Source organism: Xenopus laevis, chromosome 1S, assembly GCF_017654675.1.
Source record: "Xenopus laevis strain J_2021 chromosome 1S, Xenopus_laevis_v10.1, whole genome shotgun sequence".
Taxonomy (NCBI): domain Eukaryota; kingdom Metazoa; phylum Chordata; class Amphibia; order Anura; family Pipidae; genus Xenopus; species Xenopus laevis.
Window position 1 is genome coordinate 24,369,970 of NC_054372.1, and position 22,661 is coordinate 24,392,630.

Sequence of the window (22,661 nt, forward strand, 5' to 3'; positions counted from 1 at the left end):
CACCTACTTGGTCCTTCACTAAAGAGAGGCTTTGAAGTCATGTCAAGAGTAGCACAAGAAGCACATCTGCTGCAGTGTGAAAGAAGCTAAAAGCAACAGACATCAGAAATTGTAAATCAAAACAGGACTGAGAACTGGGTATGGCAGGATTTTGTCAGAACCCAATCCTTGCGCTGATCGCAGGTCCGGATTTACATAGAGGGCGCCCCTAGGCACACTGACGTTTGTCGCCCCTGTCCCCTCCCCTTTATTCGAGCAAATATTCATCATCAATGGGGAAATGTAAAAAATGATTGTATCTCCAGCACTTTCCCAGTGTTTTGAACCAATGGGGCTGTGGTTGGGCAGCATGCCTCCCCCCTAAAATCCTGCCACCCTAGGCCCGGGCCTAGGTGGCCTTTCCACAAATCCGGGCCTGGTTGATCGTGCCTGCTTGACTCAGTAATGAAAATTTGATTGCTTGCTGTTTTGCTTTGCGCATTATTACTATAGCTAAAAGGCTACTCTTCTGGAGCATTAAACATGAAGTTAATGTTTTATTTATACTTCTGTGCTTAATTGAGTCATTAAAAGTCACTTTGCAATGTATTTACATTTGGTCTTGGGTGTGAATGATAAGAGTATAAATATAAAGAGATGGGTTGGCCCCATATTTATACTGTTCTGTTCTTGGGGTATTAAACATAAAGTGGTCAGTGTTTTTACTGTAGATACAGTACATTCATTAAAGTTTTCCTGAAAATGGAAGACATGAAAAGAAAATATAGGGATATAGGGATAGTGGGGCTCATTTTCTAATGATCTGATTTGCAATGATCTGATTTTTACTCTAAAAATGTTTAGAGTAAAGGAGGGACATATAATAGTAGTACAGAAGCGCTGGTAATTGTAAAGATAAGCTAAAGGATAAATTCTGTCTTTTGTTCTCAGTTAGACCTGTAGTGCTTAGTGATGAGGCAATCCTGCACTCTAATTTCCTTTTGAGTGGCTTGCCAGTGTCTGGCAACATGCCCCCTCAATCTCCAGGTCCGGATGCTTTAGCATCCATGACAAAGCATAAGATCATGATGAATATAAAGATGGAAAAATGCTGTTTTGACCCAAAAGAGAGACATGTCTGATTTGAATTCCAACACAAAAGTGAAAATTCTCTCATTAGTAATTCTGCCCTAAGTTAAAAGTACACCATTGTGCTTACAACACCAGCCTTAATTTTACACAACACTTTTAAGGGCAAATTTATCAAAATGTGAGTTTAGAGCTTAATAAATAAGGACTCACCCATGTTCTATTAATTCCTGTGAGATTTTTAGAATTATATCTATCTATGGGTGAAAGTTAGAACTCACCATTTAATGGTTCTAAAATTCCCATAGGAATGAATAAAACATGAGTGAGTTTTTATATATTAAGCTCTTAACTCGCATTTTGATAAATTTGCCCCTTAGAGTAATTACATTCTTTCAGCATTACAGACTGTGTTGCAAATACATACGTACATGAACACCAAACTGTCAAGGAAAACCATTGCCAACATGGGGCCAATTCTATACTTAAACTTAACCAATCCTGAACAACTATCCCTATCTTCGACACTGAAGATTCTGAGAGTTTTGGATTACAAATTTGGTTTCCCAACCTGCATATCCTAATTGCATGATATATACAGTATATCATTGTCTACTAGTTGACAAGGATATAATTGAAACACATCCTACCTTTGTAAATTCAGAATTGCTGAAAAAGGTTTCTTCATATGGAGAAATTAGATTTATGTTTTGTTCTTCAGATTCTTCTGAAACAATAATAAAATCAATAGTTACAACTAGAAAACAAACCAGTTCCATGTTTACAAAAGTAGAACCATAAAATATTTATAGCTGAAAATAACACATATTCGGACAGAGGTTTATGCAGTCATTGCATTGTCATATAATTCTCCCAAGTGAGTGACAAGCTGCACTTTTGTAAATTTATGGATACAATTCTTTTTTTTATGAGCTTCTTTGTTGGCAACTTTTTTCCCAGTCCCTCTGCTTTGACACTTTATTTCTGATGTGCAAAATGTTTTAAGGTAGTTTGAACAACTTTCCTTAGGGAATCAAGGTGTCTTTACTTTGTTTGGACCAAACTGTGTTATATTATGTTACCATTAAAATTCAGGGCAGGTAAGATGGTACCCACACTGCGCTAGGTGTGATTCAACTTTTATAGGAAAGACAATATTTAAACATATTGGATTAATTTAACATGAGCAAAGTTTGCTACAATTCTAGAAATAAACAAGAACCAACATAAAGGGGGTTATTTTATCAAATTCCTTTTTTTTTTATTAAATCGCTAATTTTTTTTCGGACTTTTTCCCAAAAAGTCATAATTTTTCATATATTTTTGCCCGAAAAGCCTGAAATAGTCGGACTTTTGGGCTATTTCCAGCGCAGACAACAAAAACTTCAAAATAGGATAGGGGCCTCTTCCATTGACTTATATACATCCTCGGCAGGTCTAAGATTTTGGATTGTCTCATTCTGACTTTTTGGAGCCTCTGGGTATAATAAATCCAGGAAAAAAAAATCCACAAAATATTCGGAATTTTAAAAAAATTAGAGCTTTTAGCATTCATACTTTAATAAATAACCCACATAGTGTTTACAGGTCAGCTAGAATCTGTTTGCTATAGGTATATACTTGAAGCAAATGTAGTCAAATTATTTTTGCACATAGGTATAAAGTTGATGGCAGCAAGACCATAAAAAGACCAGGTGAATTAAAAAGCAATGGGGAGATTGGGGATCAGACTAGGGGTACAGAGGAGGTACTTGCCTAACACCCCCAATCCTTCCAACGCCCCTAGGCAAGTGCCTCTTCTGCTTAACCCCAATACTGGCCCTGCCAAAAAAGGGATTCTGGAATTAATATTTCAATATTTCAGCAGTGGAACTTATATTTTAAATTGCTGTGTTTTGGAAAGAGGGTTATAGGAGTCATCATGCCTCTGAGGGGTCGAAGTGAATTTTCGAATTCAAAAACTTCGAATTTCAAAGTAATTTTTGGGTACTTCGGCCATCGAATAGGCCAAAATTAGATCGAATGATTTTAATTTTACGTAAAAAACCTTTGACTTTGACTAACGTGCTACACCTATTTGATGGTCGAATTTCAATGTTTTTTCACTTTGAAATTCCGACCATTGATAAATCTGCCCAAGAATCTTAATAAAGGGAAAAGATAGAAACATAGACCAAACGTAAAAGAAAAAAAAACTAAAGGTCAGAATAAAACAGAGGAGTAGATAGCAGGGCAAATAGGTATGTGTAGGTGAGTAAGGAGTCAAATGTGATCTGTGCATATAACATAGAAGGAATAGTGATGTAAATTTGCCAGGCATGGATTAGAATTTCCATATTTGGCTGCCGGCAAATGTTTTCGCAGAACGGTGGCAAAACTTTGCATGCAAAAAATTCAGCACATCAAAAACAATTTGCCACAGGCATAAAATTTTTCGCACCTCAAAATTATTTCGAATGCCCTTTGACTTTAGAGCATTTGGACAAAATAATTTCGCGTATAAAGATTGTCGCTCATGTCAAAATTGCTGCGCTTCACAATTATTTTGATGTCTATTGACTTCAATGCATTTCACAAATATTTTGACGTTTCACAAATTTTTCCCGCCATTTCGCAAAATTTTCAGCGAAATGGGACGGATTCGCCCATTACTAAGCAGGAACTCTAGAAAAGCCTTTACAGGCAAGTGTTCAATAAAACATGATAGAAAGCAGCAGACTAAGCTAGATAACAGATGTTGCAAACGCTAATTACAGTGCAGCTTTATTATTGCTGAAACAGTAACTGCTGCCACCAGGATCAAGATATAGCTTTGGAAATTAAAGTGTTATGAGACTAATCAGCTATCACCTACTCGTACTGCCTTGCTCTGTCAAGATAGCGTGTAAATACTGTGCTATGATAATTTATGTGAATTGTATGTGAGAACAAAAATTGCTGCCCTGCCTGAGTAACACTGGCTTGTTATTTTTGGAATTCAATAGCACTCACTTGTTGGAACTATAATCTGAGCTTTATCTACAGCTTGCTTATCCCTTCTTCTACTATGAATTGATAAGAAACCTCATTCACTACTTGGATTCCCCCAGAACTCAGAGTTAGACAGGTTGGGTCAGACTCAATGGGGCAAATTCACTAAGCGCCGAAGCGCCGAACGCTAGCGTTTGGCATTTTCGTTACTTCGCAAATTCACTAACGAACGCTGGCGTAGATTTGCTAGTGTTACTTCGCACCCTTACGCCTGGCGAATTTCCGCTATGGACGTAACTACGCAAATTCACTAACTTGCGCAGTTTACTGAACGCTACCTTTTACGCTAGACTTCCTTCGCCACCTCAGACCAGGTGAAGCGCAATAGAGTAGATAGGGATTGCTTCAAAAAAAGTCAAAAAAGTCCCAAAAAACGCTGGCGTGTTTTCTACATTATGGGTGATAGGCTGAAAAAGATCGAAAAAATTTTTGGGGCTCCCCTCCTTCCCCCCTACATTTCCTGACTCATGGCAACTTACCTATACAGTGGGCACATGTGTAGGGCAAAATAAAAATTTTATTTGATGTTTGGAAGGTTTTCTAGCCATTTGTAGTGCTGATACGTATTCCTCCATTGAAATTTGAATTTGGCGCCGTATGCAAATTAGCCTTCGCTAGCGTAACTTCGCTTCACTTAGTGAATCAACGCTAGCGCAACTTCGCAATCTTACGCTATCCCTGTGCGCAACTTCGGATTTTAGTGAATTTGCGGAGCGCTGGCGAAACTACGCCTGGCGAAGTGTGGCGAAGCACGGCGAAGCGCGGCGAAGTTGCGCCTGGCGCAACTACGAATGTTAGTGAATTTGCCCCAATGAGTCAGGCAAGACTTGGTCAATAACAGTCAATGGTCAGGACAGGAAGTAATCAGACAAGCTTAAGAAGCCGGCATTGGTTAAAGCGGGAGTTACAAGCAAAAAAAGATAAGTTTACTATACCAATTTGAACGGGACATACTGCAGGTCTAGCGTTTTTTTAAAGGTAAGGACAAGAGGGAGTTCAGAGATTATGAGTAAAATTATAATCACAAGTAGCCCAGTGCAATAAGGACCACATTCAAGGAAAATTATCCCTTACTTTTTCTGGTCTACATAATATACATATATCTCTTTTTATTTACATTTTAACTTTTAATGCCACACTAAGTTTAAAAAACAAAACACCAATCATGTATTTGATATCGTACAGTACTTTGCTTAATTGATGCATTAATAAATAAGGAGGACACTTACGATTTTGTGGTTTGGATGCTGAGCTTTCTTGTGCAGCTTTATTATCTAAATGTCTTTCTTGGCAACAGCTAAAATATGTATATAAAAAAAATAATTATACAGTCATGTACAATTTAATGGGGTAATGGCAGCAATTCCTGTATAGAAATGTGTGATGCAGACGCAACATGTAAAAAGTCACCATAAAGTACATTGTGTATTCATAAATTTCCACTGTAGACAGAGAAATGATGCAGAGCTTCCCTTGTAGAAAAACTCATAATATCATAATAATGTAGGATTTAAGACAATCATTTACACTAATCAAGACCTGGCATCAGTGCAACCAAATAAGAGTTTTATGTTAAAATGACATTTTGACAACCACATTTAATGGACCATCTAAATTCCATGACTGGTGTTGATTGTCAAATGTTTTTCACCATGAAAATATATAAATGCACAATGGCGGAACTACCAGGGGTGTAAAGGGTGCAACTGCACCAGGGACTGCATGGCCGCCGGTCTTCTTGCATGTAACCCCATGGCCTGCACATGGGCCCCACAGAGTATAGTTCCGTTACTATAAATGCATCATACATTTATAAAGCTCAGTAAATATCTCTCATCACTGTATATCAGTCTATTAAATTGCAAAACTGAAGCTGAGAAATTGTGGAACTCTCAAAATACCTGCATTGCTGTAAAACGTTGGTTAAATTTTATATTTTATATTTTTAAGACATACCATACCAGCTATTTTTTCTTTTCTGTCCCATTGACTCAAGAATAGTGTTATTAATTGTCATGTTATTCTGGTATCTTTTATAATTTGGCACAGTGGAACCTTAACATACCTGCATATGTAGTTGCGCTATAACAAAGTTTTAGGCAATCTATTTTACAGCTACTTTTATAAACAGACCCTCTAGGTGATCATTACATGGGTGTAGTAAAATAGCTTTGTTAGCTTTTTATTTTAGACATTCAACACTGAACTTGAATATTTCAACATAATAGTTAACGCTATTTAGTTAGCAATGGAAATGTAATCATGGACAGTAATCTATTTTATTTTTATTTCCTCTAAGCCACCCCAGCCAAGACATACAATACACCAACAATTATTAATTAATACTATTACTATTATTATTTTTATTATTAATAATAATAAAAATAATAATCAATAACCATGAGTAATTTTTATGTAAAAAGAAATTCACTTACCATTTGGGAAATGTATTACTCACGGAAAAAGGTAGCTTAGGCACGGGCCTATTTCTCAGAATGAATGATTTTGTTGGGGGACTCTTCAGTAGAGATTTGTGTCCATCATCCTGACTTTTGTCATATATATCATTTTCTACCATTGGCCCTTGAAATGCAAAAAAACTGGAATTCTGTGAATCTAGTTGTGTCTCAGTATCCAAAGAAAAATGCTTTACACTGTGATCTTTTATTTCCAAGGATTTTTTATTTTGGTCATTTGGGTCTTCTGTTTGTTGATATTGACTTGTTGCATTATGATCGACTTCCTTTGAAACAGATGAATCAGGAATGGTTTTGTACTCCATAGAAGGACCTTGAACCTGTTCACTAACTGGCAGAATACTGTCTAACAACTTTGAGTCATGTGTAAAGGAGTCTTGTAAGTCTGAACCAGACATCAGTGCTTCCGAGTTCCCATATTCTTTTGTCATCTGCTCTTTAATGCTTTGTAGCTTTGCAATGATTCTCTTCCTGTGTCCAGTAAGAGATATTCCCATTTTTTGAAGTGTTTCATGATTTACGTTTTCACAGTCTGAAACTGTATAATAACCAGACTTTAGGAAGATCGAAAGGTAAGTGTCTAAATTAATATCCGCTAGCAGCTGGACAATATCGGAAATCTGTTCAGGGCTTGAAGACATTTTGATCTTCCCATAATATTTTACACAGGTTCTGTATGAATCTGTAATTGAACAAAATCACAGTTAAACATGGGTTGTCGTTACTTCTGCATAATGGAAACTGGGACTCATTTGCCAACATTAGGCCATGCTACTTCTGGGCAGTTTGGTCAGTTTGGTCAGTTTCAGGTAGAACAATGCAGGGCCTAAACTAGGGGTAGGCACACCTGTCTAGGGTGTAATGTTAGGGGGGTGCTGGGCAGGTACCTGTAAAAGTCTTCTGCCTACCCCTAGTCCATGTTTGCTCCCCGTGCCGCTCTCCCCTCCCATCTATCACTCTATCCTCTGTCACTCTCCCCTGTCTCCCCTCTGCCACTCTCCCCTCCCACCCGTTGTCCCCTCTGCTAAGGTGCATGGGCATGCAGGTTCGTGGTCGGGCATCCTCCCGCATGGGGGGCCAAGCCCTGGAACAATGAAAGTAAATATTTGGTTAGTTCAATACTGGCCGCAAATGGGTGTAAGACACCTTGAGGACTTGTTGATAGAGGATAGCTTTGTCTTCCTAGAACAGCTAAACGTCTATTATGTTACATGCTCCTCTATTCTTTAAAACTGTCACTGTACATATGAAATAATTGCAAATAGAAGTCAAGTAGTTGTCAAGCATATTTGTTTATTTTTGTTTTATGTTTATAATGCAAAATAAAAACCTTTAAAAAAATATTTGATTAGTTGCTATAGGTTACTGCAAAGATGCAAACTTGCCCCGTATTAGTACCTGCTATCATGTTTGTCCAAACAGGACAACAGATAAGACAAGTGAAGGTCATCACTAAGATGCCTTTTTTGGTCACCTAAAGCAAGAGTCCTCTCATTTGAGGAATAACGGGCAGGCTAAGCTCAGGCAAGACCATAAAATTATTTTACATAGGGCATTAAAGGAGCGGTGATGAAATGTAGAATAGTCAATTAGTGCATATACTCCACACAGACCACCAAATATACTAAAGTGTACTGTAGATATTAAATGCTTCCATTAAGTCTTCATCTCAATAGCTAATCCCTACAAAAGAAGCCACAGGGTACAGCAATGGATAACTGCAACATTTTCACTCATATTTACAGAATACAAACTGTATTTGTACAAAATCAATTCTGGGATGACTAGTTAGCAGTCTTGGACATACAGCAGTGCTCATAGTATACAACATTCCTCTGGCCAAATTATCTGAATTCAGGTATCATTCTTACATCTAAAGGTAGAAAACCTTTGAGGAATCCCCATTTATACTGTCTACTAACAATATATTTGAGAAAACATGACATGTATATGTTTGCTTGGTTCATTCTTATTCATTGAGGTTTCTCTCCATTTCATCTGCTGTTCAAGCAAAACCATTTGTGGAAAGACAATGACTGACTTCCAGTGGAACTGTACAAGCAGAGAAGCCATACAGGCAGAAGATGTCCCATTAGATGCAAACCAATACCATACATGTCTATGGATCATTTATCCCTATTTATTCCTTCATCATCAGTAACTGAAGAGCAAAACGAAAGACAAATTATGTTAAATGCTAAAGAAAATGGATCATGAGCTATTGTGAACTACTTTGTGCTTTGTTTATTTGAATAAATCTCTGAGTAAGAAATGGGAAGGAACTGCCATCCATTGATTAGAAATGCCCTGGGGGAAGCTGGTAATTTCCTATTTCACAGAAGATTTAGGATTGGAACTAACGTTGTTGCTCTACATTCAGTAAAAGTAAGATTTCAATATTTTTTAGCCTGTTTACATAGAGTACTTATAAATCCTTAATTGAGTTTTATTGTGTGCATCTCATGTTCTTTTCCCAGACAAGCAATCAACACTTTAAAAGGGACGTTCATGTCAGCATTTATTCTTGATCTCTTTATGCCCAAAAATAAGTGTCTTGTCCATGAGAGAAGCCACTTTTAATACAACGTATACAATCAGAATGCACAAGCCAACCAAATGCTGTCGAAATGAAAAGTTATTGTATTTTAATGGGTCACATGGGACCATAAAACTAAGCAAGTTTGGCATGAAAAAAACATGAGGTTAAAGTAATCTAAAAAAGTGTATTAGTAGTAGTGATGTAACCTTGATTACATACTCAGCTCTCTATTGGGTTCTTTATATTATCAAGGTTGCTTTACAACTATGATCTTTATCCAACCTTTAAATTGATTGTGTTCCTTCCTGACAAGGAACAAAACTCATACCAGTCCTGTAAACTACAAAACAAGAAACACAATACCAACATCTCACAGTATCATGTTAATAAAGTACTTAGCAGGCAGTGGCTGATCCTGTCTTCCCATGCTCTAAATCAGGGTTGTCCAACTGGGGGCCCATGGGCTAGATGTAGACCTACAAAGAATTTTTATGGCCCTCAGTCTGCTCATAGCCTACATACATTTCACTGTGTGACATCATCATTTTTATTTAATTCTGGCCCTTGAACATTCTGCATCAGAAATAATTGTGCCGCTACATTTAATACATTGGAGACAGCCACACATAGCTGACAACTGAAAGAAAAATAAATAAAACCAATACTTTTGCCATTGATCTGGTGCCCCCACATAAGGCGGTAGGGCTTTGGAGAATAGAGCTCCTTATGCCTAATGAAGATACTATTCAACACATCCATAAATGTCATGATATAGTAATGATGGCACATGGAAACTGCATCAATCTTTGCTCACCAAGGAATGAATGTGAAGCTGTCAAGAAATCATTACGTGGATTAGCTGGTATTCACAATATTAGCGGTGCAACAGAATGCAAATACAGTGCATTGAGATTTGACGGCATATCATCCATAGCTGTAGGCTGTACGTTATGCAAAGTTGCCAGAGCTCAGTTATTAACACAATATATGTTCCTGACATTTTATATCTAGTTCACAGTAAAATGGTATGGACTTGCTATTGATAATATTGTTCCATTGAACTGCATAAGGAGATTAGCCATAAATATGGAGATCAAAATATTCATCATGCTTTGTGCCATTACATTCATGCTCTCACTTATGACTAGTGAGGTATGTAGTAATATCTAGAGTATATTAATATATGAGAACTCAAGCTAGTTTGTATGTGTAATTGTTTGCTAAAGGTCTGTCGTTGTTTGGTACAGCCAACCATGTCTCCAAGTCAGGAAAAAATACTTTTGCCCATATCTTTTGCAAGGTTATGGTTTACAAGGTGAAATCAAAGTGCAGATATGGAAGCACATTGTGGAATATTTCAGTTTGAGACCCTTTTGGACTTTCACATTATAACTGTACCCACTGAAGGGCATGACCAATGTTTCAAGCTAAATAGACAGCTTTAGAACTCCAGCGCCAGCTTCATACTTAAAAGGACCATACAAACAAAACAGCAATCAATATCCAGCATTGTGTAACTTGCCACAAGTCTCTGCACTTTTTTTTCACATAGAGACGTGTGGCATGTCCCTTGGACTGCTGTCTGCTTATGAAGCGCTTAATCTAAGAAGAGGAGGCACATTGATTTTTGATTTGCTACTCAGAGCAAAAAGCAGCATTACTCAGGGTGCAAGTGATCAGTAGACAAGTCCCAATGAGAATGCTCTTGCACCCCTTAACACTCTTAACCCCTCATGTTTAATGCCCCCAGAAAACATTGAAGTATAAATATATAAATAACAGCTACATACTTAATGCCCCAAGCACCTCCAGGACATGTCAGTACCAATGCAGTGACAATTATATTTTTATTTCCCCGGTTCAATCATTATTTTATGTTAACACATTGCCAACATCATGTTTAATGCCCTTGAAGGAAAGTAAAGTCTAAAATAGAAGGCGGCTAGAAATGCGTATTTTGCGAAATGCGTATTTTGTATATTAATCATAAACACAAACTTACTGCACCACAAGCCTAATCAAACAAATGATTTATGCTTTCAAAGTTGGCCACAGGGGGTCACCATCTGTAAACATCTTTGCAAGACCAAGACTGTGCACATGCTCAGTGTGGTCTGGGCTGCTTAGGGATCATCATATATTATCAAAACAGCACAAGTCAAATAATATCTGCCACAAGCCGATACAGCAAGACTGATTAATAATCAGAATATACAGACTGCTGTGTTGTCAAGTAATCTAATGTGGATTTTACAGTTTTTTGTATTGATTAATATAAACTTTCTCCAACTCTGCAGAACCAGTGGCTACAGCAAAATGATCTTCCAAATAGAATCCCAGTTTATCTGTCTAAATCTGGCTCCATGATCTTTGACCCTGCAGCTGGAGTTGGAAACAGTAAAGGGGGTGTAAAGGCAAAAATAAAATCCAATACAAATCTCTACACAGTCGCCGACTGCTCTACAGGGAAACAAACAAAGCTGCTTGAGTTATGCATGGCTGGGAAGTAAGGCGAGGGCTCCCCCTGCTGTTCATAAGTATGATTGTTTCCCTGCTCAGCAGTTAGGACCGTCTGACAATTCCTATCCACAGCAGTAAATGATGGGAGACTTTCACAGCATACAATCAAGTATCTTGTAAAAATGGTACACATTTTTTAATTAAAGTATATTGGATATCAGTTTTTTTTTCATTAAACAAAGTAAAAATGTGATTTTATTTCTTATTATTTTTTTTGCCTTTACAAAACCCGCAGGATCACTGAGGGGCTTGTAACAGTTCAGAATCTGCACCTGGATCTGCGCTGAGCTGCCAGACTGAAACACCAGAGGAAGGAACATTAATCTTTAAACTTCAATTCTGGAAAAATTATAAAAAAATTGATAGAAGTCTTTATTTCTGGTGAACAAGTGAACTGAACAAACAAATGTTTGGAAGGTGAAAAAACCCTTTAAGAACTTCTACAGATAGAAAATATTCTGATTCTGGAATAGGAATGGTTAAAAGCTTATACTCCTTAATGGCACTGCTGTGGGCTTTAAATTACTTCACTTCTAGCTTAGGGCTCTTACACATGAGCGTTCTGACCTGCACTCCCCTGCGGCTGAATGCCAAAAAACGGAACGCAGGGGAGCGCAGGTCAGAACGCTCATGTGTAAGAGCCCTTAGTAAGTACAGCTATCAGCTGGAGTACATACATCTCTTTACCCATCCCATGTACTTAAGACATATATAGATGATAGACGGAGCAACAGACTGAGAGACAGACAGACAGGTAGAGGGGGCAAAGAGAAAGGCCAAAGACAGAGAGAAAATACAACCCCCCCTACTCTATTAAACCCCCATGCTACATTGCTCAGCCAGCTATATTACTTACCATAGCTTTACTAAATATGTCACCCCAGCTTTTTCCTTTCTGTAAATGGCACAGATTAATATCCACAGCTCAGGTGCCTGATACAGGATTCCTCACATTTCTCTGGTCGCTTTGGAAAATACTTGATGTTTTGGCTGCTTTCTTTCGCTTTAAAACTTCAGGCGCATTTACTTGCTCAGAGCTAAAGTTCAGATCAACCTTTTCTTAAGTCACACCCAGTTTTACAAACACAGAACCTAACCTGAGTCAATGGAAAGGAATTTTCGCCATACAGCAGTGTAGGTGACTCTGAGTTTGTGTATGCGCAGTAGATGATATAGCACAACTCTGTTTTGCAAGAGAATATTCTATTGAATTTCCTTTGCAAGATATTAGTGATTGTAGCCTGCCAGACACACTATGGCATTGTCTACTCGGAACCTTCCTTATACATTAAGTCTTGCCTCTCGCTGACTCAGCATGAAATGACAAAGGTGTTGTTTATTATAATTAATTAAGGTGGGTGCATCCACTCATGCAAACGTAACTACATGCACAGGACAGATGAATGGTTACAGATGAACCTTACAAAACTCGTCCTGCAAAACTGCTGAATCTCGGCTCTTGATGTGTCGAAGTGGAGTTGAACAATATTATTTATTCCTTCATAGAACTGTACTTTTTATATTCATCCCATACGGACAATATGGTACGGGTCTGTCCAGCAGATGGATCAGATGAACGGTAAAGATACTGAGAATTGTGGGGTATGCCCCAGTCTGTGAATGGAGATCCCACAGAAAATCAGTGCTAAATAGGAAGATATATGTGGGTCTGTGCCCAAGATGGAAGGGAATGAATATTTCTAATGTAATGTACTGGAAAATGACAGGTCTGTATTAGGACCATAAAACACAACACTAGATTAAGTGGGAGTTGCCATACTGTTTCTCCAAAGGCAGAAAATAAAGCTGTCCTGTGGAAAGCCAATGGGGGAGATTTACCAAAGGGCTGAAGTGGCTAACACTAGCGTTAATTCGCTAGCGTTACCGCCCGCAGGGACATCGCCAATTTACTAATGGGTGGAGGTGCCAATTCGCTAGCGAAAGAGACAGGCACTATCGGTCATTCGCACTCTAACGCCAGGCGACTTTTCGCTCTGGCGAATGGACGTTACTCCGCAAGTTCACTAAAATGTGGATTTTACTGAACGTTACCTCAAAGTAACAATATAGAAAAGTCGCCAGCATTCGGCGCCTACGATGAAATTAGTGTTGTCTGAGCAAATTTTCGCCTGGCAAAGCGATGGCGTGAAGTGGACGCTGGCAAATTTTCGCCGGTTAGTAAATCTGCCCCATTGTTTGATTGTGCCCCCCTCCCCAGAATTAATTGGTCTTATTCCCTTGCCTCAACAAAGGTGCTATTCTCCCCAAACAGCAGTCAAAGGGGTGTTTTAACTTCAGGTTAATGTATAGAATGGCCTATTCTTAGCAGCTTTTCAATTGATATTCAGTTTATTTTTTATAGTTTATAGTTCCTCTGACTCTTACAACTTTTCAAATGGGGATTTCTGACCCCCGCATTAAAAAACTATTGCTCTGTAAAGCTACAGTTTTATTTTTATTGTTTCCTTTTATTACTTATCTTTCTATATAGGCCCTTCTCTAATCATATCCATGTTTTTTTTCTAGTTGCTTGGTTAACTTTGGACCCTAGCAACCATATACTGTAGCTACCAAAATGCTGCTGAAGAAAAAGCTAAATAGTTCAAAAAGTGTAAATAATAGAAAATGAAGACCAATTGCAAACTGTCTCAGAATAGCACACTCTACGTCATACTAAAAGTTAACTCAAAGGTGAGCAACCCTTTTAAGGGCATTGTAACTCTCTCCAGGCCCAGAATGACCTGTACAGCAACTAAAGTGGCTACTACACCCAACAGTTGAATTGACATAGAGTATACATTAGTCATGTGCGGTTTGGGCTTTTCCTGACGCGCACCGGCCACACGCCCTCCCACCACCTGCGCCCGCCCGATCCCGACTTCCAGATCTATAAAAACTCAACCCGAAAGTTATAAGCTGACATTTAGAAGGTCGGAAAGGAGCGTGCGTGTTCAGCCCGAACACCTTGTCCTGCGGGTATCGGTTCGGACGATAATTAATATTATTTGTGCATATGCTGGATGAAACCCTGCTGTTGCACAAATCTATGGTGTATGAACTGAAGGATGGCTCCTGAGTAATTACTCTTTAGCTGTTGGGAAATCGTAGCCTTGCTCTTTTTTGCCTTCAAGCAAAATAAAACTGAAAATAGATGCATGTTGGCCCTGTAAACTCAGTATGTAAAATAGAAACTAAACTACAGGGCATACAAACTACATCATGTAAAAGCTTGACAATTTCAAGTTATTCAGGCAGAACAGATCTCATGGTGCCTTGTGGGTCTGTAGCAGTTCAATGAGGCGACTTAAGCTGAATGCAGAAAAAAATATCAAAACAAGTTTTCAGCTCCTGCGCAGATGACAGGGCAGAGTGACATCCATTATTTCATGCAGCGCCGCAGTAGGCAACATAAAGCTGTTCTGCACAGTTAGGTAAATGTAAAAGCCAATGGGTGCTGAGCTTAATGTGCACCAGACGACCCGTCCTATTAACTCTATGCACCAGATAAGTCATGACCTCTTGATATATTACGTTTGCACCCCCTACAGCCTGAACAGCTTTAAAACTGGCAAGTCACGCTACAGTTGTGCAGGCAGAGCTTATCTGGACATGCTCTATGGTAACGCTATTCATATCATTTCAGCTGGAATTTCTTACCCTGCAGGTATGTGCATGAGCTGCGACAACAAGTTCTAAACATGTAGGGACTGCTTCACTCTAATCCCAGATCTGCACGTAATTTTCAGGAAGATGTAAAAAGATGTTTACACCATTTTTAACCTATGGCGGACCTCCTATAACCTTTGGCTAAGTTTTGAGTAGTCAAAGTATTTTTTTGTAAAATTGTTCGAATCGTTCGAATCGAACGATTTAATCGATCGATCAAATGATTTTTACTTTGATCGAAAACTGGCTTTTTCGATCGAAAAAATACTTAGACTATCAAAGTATAAAATTCCATGGTCGAATTTTGAATTTTTTTAACTTCGAAATTCGACCCTTAGTAAATGTGCCCCTAAAAAACAACTTTTTAAAATATGAATGTACATTAAGGGGCCCATTTACTTAGCTCGAGTAAAGCTACTTCGACCTTCGACTACGACTTCAACTTCGAATCGAACGATTCGAACTAAAAATCGTTCGACTATTCGACCATTGATAGTCGCAGTACTGTCTCTTTAAGAAAAAACTTCAACCCCCTAGTTTACCACCTTAAAGTTACCGAAGTCAATGTTAGCCTATGGGGAAGGTCCCCATAGGCTTAGCTAGCTTTTTTAGGTCAAAGAAAAATCGTTCGATCGATGGATTAAAATCCTTAGAATCGAACGAATATCGATAAAACCTTTGACTTCGATATTCGAAGTCGAAGGATTTAACTTCGACAGTCGAATATCGAGGGTTAATTAACCCTCGATATTCGACCCTATGTAAATCTGCCCCTAAAAGTTACCTTTAGGTCATGTTGATCATTTCTTGCTGAGAGGTTTGTTTTTGTAAGTAATTGTTAGTTGACGTTCCTAAACCTGACTGTTTTGCCAACCTGACTGTCTGACTAGGGAATAGTTGAATTTGAAAAAAAAATTTCATGTACTGTCTCTTTAGAAATTCAGCTTCAACCATTCGCCATCTAAAACTGTCGGAATTGGTGTTTTAGAACCAGTTGGAGTCACTAGGTGGACTTTGAAAAAAAATTTTTTTTGGAAAAACTTTGAATGGAATCCGATCGATTGCATTAGAATGAAATGGCCTATTCACAAGAAAAAAAACACTTCGATTTTTTTAAAATAAATTTTGGTTGGTCTTTTTTAATTCGAATTTCAATGTTATGGGAGTTCGTTGTCCGTAGAAGAAAATTCAACCCTTGATAAATCTGCCCCTAGGTGTATTTAACACCAATTCAATTTCATATAAAACTGACAATAAATTTTCATGCGTAAGTTGATGAATTCTGAAGTTGATATAAACACATGCGCTTTATCACTTTGTAACTTTTTTGTAATTTATCTATGTGCAGATATAATTAATTTATTGATTATTGTAAATCTCAAAATATTTAATAAAGATAGCAGTTTGAAGTAAAAGCAGTTTGAGTGCGAAGTAAGCAATACTTTTGCCTACAGTAGAAAATTATAAGTAGCATGGAAGGCCAATATCAAGATAGATGTAAAAAAGGTAAACTTTCTGGTGTCAGTATCTCTTTAACAAGTCTTACACTGATTTGTGAATCTTTACTTTCACATCCCAAACAGAGGGAATCCCAGGCAATCAGACTAGCGTGATCTACATAGAGAAAACAATATACAAAGGGAAAGTGTGGCAGGAATTTGGGGTGTTTTGCTTCGCTGAAAAATTCACGAATTTCCCGTAAAATTTGAGAAACGGCAAAAAATTCACGAAATGTCGCCGCATCTCGTTTTTGTTGCCGGCGTCTGTCTTCTGGATGCCGGCATCCGTTTTTTGGATGCCGGCGTCCATTTTTTGGACGCCAGCGAAAATGCGCCAGCGTAAAAAAAAAACGGACACCTGCGTCAAAAAAAACGTACGCTGGCAAATTTTCTCGGCGGTTTCGCGAATCATGGGAATTTGCCGCAAATTTGCGCCTGCCGAATAAATTCGCCCATCACTAGAAATGATTGTACTTCGAAAGTGTAAACGAAAGTTCAACTTTAAATATACATTTAATAAATGAACAGTGAACCTATTATAGGCACATTTTTTATTGATCTAAATATTTTTTTAAATGTATTTTAATTATTACCTCTGTCTCTTCTGCAGCTGAAATGCAAGTTTTTTTATAATAGCTCATGCAGGGTGACCAGGGAAATTTCTCATAGCGTGTCTATAGGTGGCCGAGGTAGTTCCCAATTTCAATGCCACAACTTTTAAAATATGCATTGACCCATCGATAAATGAATAGTAAGTACTTTCATATGTATTAAAGGTCAGGGGGAAATTCTTTTTTTTTTAGTTCGAAGAACGAAATGAAAATATTTTGATATTAATCACCTCCATTCATGATCTTAGCAGGATTTTCACTGAGAGGTTAAAGGAATCCTCTGAACATATTCAGGCTACTGTACTTCTTCTGAAGGACCTTCAAAATAAATTCCAGGACTTTGTTTCCACTGATGGTAAGGCTATATACTCACCTCCTCCTCCAGTGTTTTATGATTATAATATTTCAGATAAGAGATGGCTTCCTGTCAGCCCTATAGTTTTTATTGAATTCTTAAGGCAATGGTAGACAAGGCGAATATCTGCCGGCGCCAAATCTCCTCTTCTGCAGACAACAAATCTCCTCCATTTACTTTCCCACCAGGAATCACTGGTGGTAAAACATATGCGTCACTTCGGCTTTCAGAGGTCGCCCAAGTTTCCCCATGAAGAAACTTCTTACTGTTACCTGGGGATTAAGTTCTTAAAAAGCTTGAGGGCTACAGGGTGGAAATATTTTACTGATAATTATAAACAAATAAAGTATATATTTTTCCCTTGAGAAAGGTTCCTGTGAGTGCCGGTACCATGTGCAATTTCTATCTATTATTTAACCAGAGCACCCAGGTTCTTTGATGTATTTGAAGGTGTGCAGCTTGTACCCACCTTTCCCTATATATATATATATATATATATATATATATATATATATATATATATATATATATATATATATATATATATATATATATATATATACACAAAGAATTATATACAGTTGTTCATTAATGCATTTCCTAAGGAACATTCACGGTTTGCAGAATTTTATTTGATAATTGAAGAATTAGCTCATGATATTAAAAAAAAACTATAAATAATAATAATAATTATATGTAGATAAAAAAAATGACCAGGTATGTGCTTAATACTTCAGGCTATTATGTTTGAAAACAAAAGGCTTTATACTTTGCTAGTGTTCTTGTTTCTTATTTATTATATTTTGTGCAATAATATGCTTGCTACTTAAAGATAAAATGGCCAAAATAATCTGTCCAAATCTGTGCTGTTTGCAAGTTGTTAAGCTTTCTGTTACAATTTGTTGTTGCAGTTAACTAATAATATGTGACTTTATGACAAAAACCTATTAGAATGAATTGGACTGCGAAATTAGATCAATTTAAAATATTTCTGATGCAAATGTGATATTTGAACTATTAGCAGTTACACTTTACACTGAGGAAGGGGTTTGTCCCCAAAATCTTGTCCCACAATGTCTGCAATAAACAAGATGAAGGCTTAAGCCAGTGTGAATTGATGTGCTTCTTCCCCTTACATAGCTTGGATACTACTGAACTTGGAGGCAGTTTGGGAATTGAATGCACCCTACATGCAAGTACCGTATATACTCGAGTATAAGCCGAGTTTTCAGCCCCCAAAATATGCTGAAAAACTCTACCTCGGCTTATACTCGGGTCAAGCGCAAAAACGGTCACCGGCGCCTAAGAATAGTCGCCGGCGTCCAAGAATAGTCTCCAAGAATATTCGCCGGCGTCCAAGAATGGTCGCCGGCATCCAAAAACGAGACGCCGGCATTTCCAATGGGAGCAGAAACCCTCAATTTTTTGATTGAAACTTACCAGAAGCTGCTGCATTTCTCACCCTCGGCTTATACTCGAGTCAATAAGCTTTCCCAGTTTTTGGAGGTAAAATTAGGTACCTCGGCTTATACTCGGGACGGCTTATACTCGAGTATATACGGTAAGTGGTGTGCAGCAGTGAATTTTCATTTCTCACAGATTGGATTTGCCATGGACGATTTAAAATGACAGTACTAGATCTTGTACAGAGTGTTTCTCTGGCTATATGACCTTTCTGCAACATGTGGGTTATACAACAATAAACACACTGCGTCTTTATCTTCTGAAGAGGGATATATTAGTTATGTGTTGAGAAGGTCCTTCAACAGATAAAGTTTTACAAAAGAACATCCCACTCACGTGGGACATAATTTATAAAGCATCTAAAACAGCAGAATTACTTAAATGACCTTTAGTAGACTGGTTTCAACAGTAAATGCTTATCAACTCTTATTGAATCTTACCTTCTAGTATTCTAATCTCAACCCATATCCTCAATGAAACTTCAGGCTTCTCACTCTCGACCACCAAAGCTATTTCATGCACCAAAAACATCTATAATAGCAGCTAGTTCTCTGAAATATAACTCCATCCATGGCCATTGAGGGATCTCTGAACCTTGAACACATATTAGGGTTCATTATTACTTACATCAGCAACCAAAGTCATGGCCATGGGAAAAAGATGTAGTTGTGTGAATTGGTGTTATTCTTTTATCGAAAGCCACTCATTACACTTTTGCATCATTTTGCACTGCGATGCTGCCTCCATCCCACTACATGTTCCAAACTGAGGGCAAGTAAATCTATTAACATTGCGGTACTCTGGTGCTACAGAAACCAGGGTTCCCACAGCATCCAGCATTAACAGAGCATGTGTGCCACAAAATCACATGCAGATATCGATTAGCAAAGAGCACCAAATATTATGGCATCCCAAGAACAATGCATTTTTACTACAATTGCATCCAATTTAAGCACATCTTTTAATGCATCACTGTTGCATCGAGAACATCACCACCTAGCTGCCTCAATTACACTGAAATTATAGTGACTTGCACTTTAAGTTTGTAAATGTTTTTCCACTGCCATTCAGCCTAGAGGAAAATAAAAGTCCTGTTCTCATGCCACCTACATAATAATGAGCTCAGTTGTTGAGGGTGAGGGTACAAGAAGTAACACTTGGAAATGGATGGCATAAAAATATATTAATAGGCTACTGTACGTGGGACATGGCACTGTAGCACCAAAACGTTGTGATGAATAAGAGATTCTGGGACTCAAAAGTATCTCCCAAAAGCAAAAGGACTTTAAGTCTCAGAAAATTGATAATTTCAACATGGTGCATGAGTGAGTTAGGGGGTTTAATGACTCTGCTAACCTAAAGGAAGGAAGTTTTCTTCAGCAGTGCTTCCCAGCAAGTAGTCAAGAAAACATGAGGGGGATGGTTCATTCATACCAACCACCAAAAGCTAGACTGACTTATGAATGATTTCTGTCCTTTCCTCCAGTTTAACCTTTCAAAAGCTTTAAAGGAGTTTTTCACCTTTATAGCAACTTTTAGTATGATGTAGAAAGTGATATTCTAAGACCATTTCCAATTGGTGTTCATTATAAATAAAAATCAGTAGTGATAGGCGAATTTCTCCTGTTTAGCTTTTGCGACATTTACGAAAAAATCGTGAAATCGGAAAGTTCACCAAAAAAACAATCAGACGTTTTCTCAAAAAAATCACGAAATTTGAAGGTTTTCACGAAAAAATCACGAAAATCTGACATTTTCACAAAAAAATCGTGAAAATCAGCAATTGACCCAGGCGAATTTTCAGCGGGCGAATTTTCGTGGGAGATTCGTTAATTTATTCGCCGACGGCGAAATGTGGAAATTCGCCGCAAATTTGTGCCAGGCAAATTTATTCGCCCATCACTAAAAATCAGCAATAACAATACAACTGTATCTGAGCATGTTTTTGTTTGAATTTGAAAGCTGGAAAGAGTCAGAAGAAGAAGGCAAATGATTTAAAAACTATAAAAAAAGAAAAATGAAGGCCAATTGAAAAGTTGCTTAGAATTGGCCATTCGATAACATACTAAGTCAAAGGTGAACCACCCCTTTAAAATGACCACGAGTCACTTAGAATGCATAAATGATTAATGTACAGGTGTGGCAAAAAAAGGTTCCATAACATAAAGTGAGGAAGTGCAGGGTGTTTTCATTTCTTGGATAGGGTAGGGAGATATGTTATTATATAAAAGAATGCTGCCACTCCCTATGTATCAGAAGCACTGTGCCTGGATGCAGTCCACATAATATCAGATGCCCAGGAAGGAAGGAAATCCACACTCACAGGTCTTGCCTTGCTCAAAAAAGATCAATTCAATGCAACTTTTTGGCTTCCACACCCAGCATTTTTCTCAAGGTGCATAAAAAAACCTTTCTCAAAGATGTTACTCCAACTGTAATATTGGCTTTGCTTCAAATGTACCTTTTTGACCAAGATAAGACTCACAAGACACAAGGGAGCTTTGCTTAGTGGAAAGTTTGCAATTTAATACACTGGGAGGAGCCTAATATGTTGGCACCTTCCAGTGTATTAACCCTTCCTTGTCCTAGAAGAAATGAACACAGATGACCCTAAGTTACATCCAGCTTTAAGGACCTTTAGTAAACAGGTACCTAACATTATTCCACATTTAATTGAGGTAATTACCAAGTGACTCATTGTAAAAACATTAGCAATAGTGATGGGCGAATTTATTCGGCAGGCGCGAATTCGCAACGAATTTGCGCGATTCGCCGCCAGGGAATAAATTAGCAAAAATTTGCGGAAAAATTCGCCGGCGTCAAAATTTTTTTTTCGAAAAAACAGACGCCGGCGTCAAAAACGGGCGCCGGCGTTAAAAACGAGACGCCGGTGCCATTTCGCGAATTTTTCGCCGTTTCGCGCGAAATTCGCTAATTTTTCGGCGAAGCGAAACGGCGCAAATTCGCCCATCACTAATTAGCAAACTATGCTTATACCCTTATCACAAACAAGATTTAATAACCACCCCCCCCCCCAAAAAATAAATAAAGGGCTATTTTAAAATGAAAATGTTAAAATAATTATTTATTTGTTGTTTTTACATATTGCTCATTTTGGGGTACTAATGGCAAAACTGGGGCATTTTAAAGGGAACAGTAGAAGATGATGAAAACCAGAACATATGGGATCCCTGAATATTACATGACACAGTGCCGAGAAATGCTGAATTATATTTTGTGGAACAGAAACATTCTATATGAAATGAGGAAGTTACTTGATTACCTTTTGTGGCTGCAGAGTAATTTACAGTGGGGTATTGACTGTTGGAAGCAGAAGGCTTAACTGCTATGGTGACAAACGATTAAGAACATAATAAATTCAGTGCTTCCTCTCTGGCGCTGACAGCATAATATGAATGTTTGCTAAACAGC

General features: G+C 37.9%; 1 protein-coding gene across 3 annotated transcripts in view; it reads right to left on the reverse strand.

Moving 5' to 3' along the window:
- The window catches only part of arap2.S (ArfGAP with RhoGAP domain, ankyrin repeat and PH domain 2 S homeolog), a 144,750-nt gene extending 131,862 nt beyond the window's left edge, over nt 1–12,888 (reverse strand). For 2 of the 3 annotated variants that reach the window (XM_018243085.2, XM_018243084.2), the window contains exons 1-4: nt 12,491–12,888; nt 6,534–7,257; nt 5,328–5,395; nt 1,719–1,795 (exon numbers count right to left, since the gene is read on the reverse strand). In XM_018243085.2, coding sequence (XP_018098574.2) covers nt 1,719–1,795; nt 5,328–5,395; nt 6,534–7,216 — 828 coding nt within the window. In that variant the 5' untranslated portion in view covers nt 7,217–7,257; nt 12,491–12,888. The remainder of the gene's footprint in view (nt 1–1,718; nt 1,796–5,327; nt 5,396–6,533; nt 7,258–12,490) is intronic. The other variant, XM_041579417.1, reaches the window with a different exon arrangement.
- Between the last annotated feature and the right edge of the window lie 9,773 nt (nt 12,889–22,661).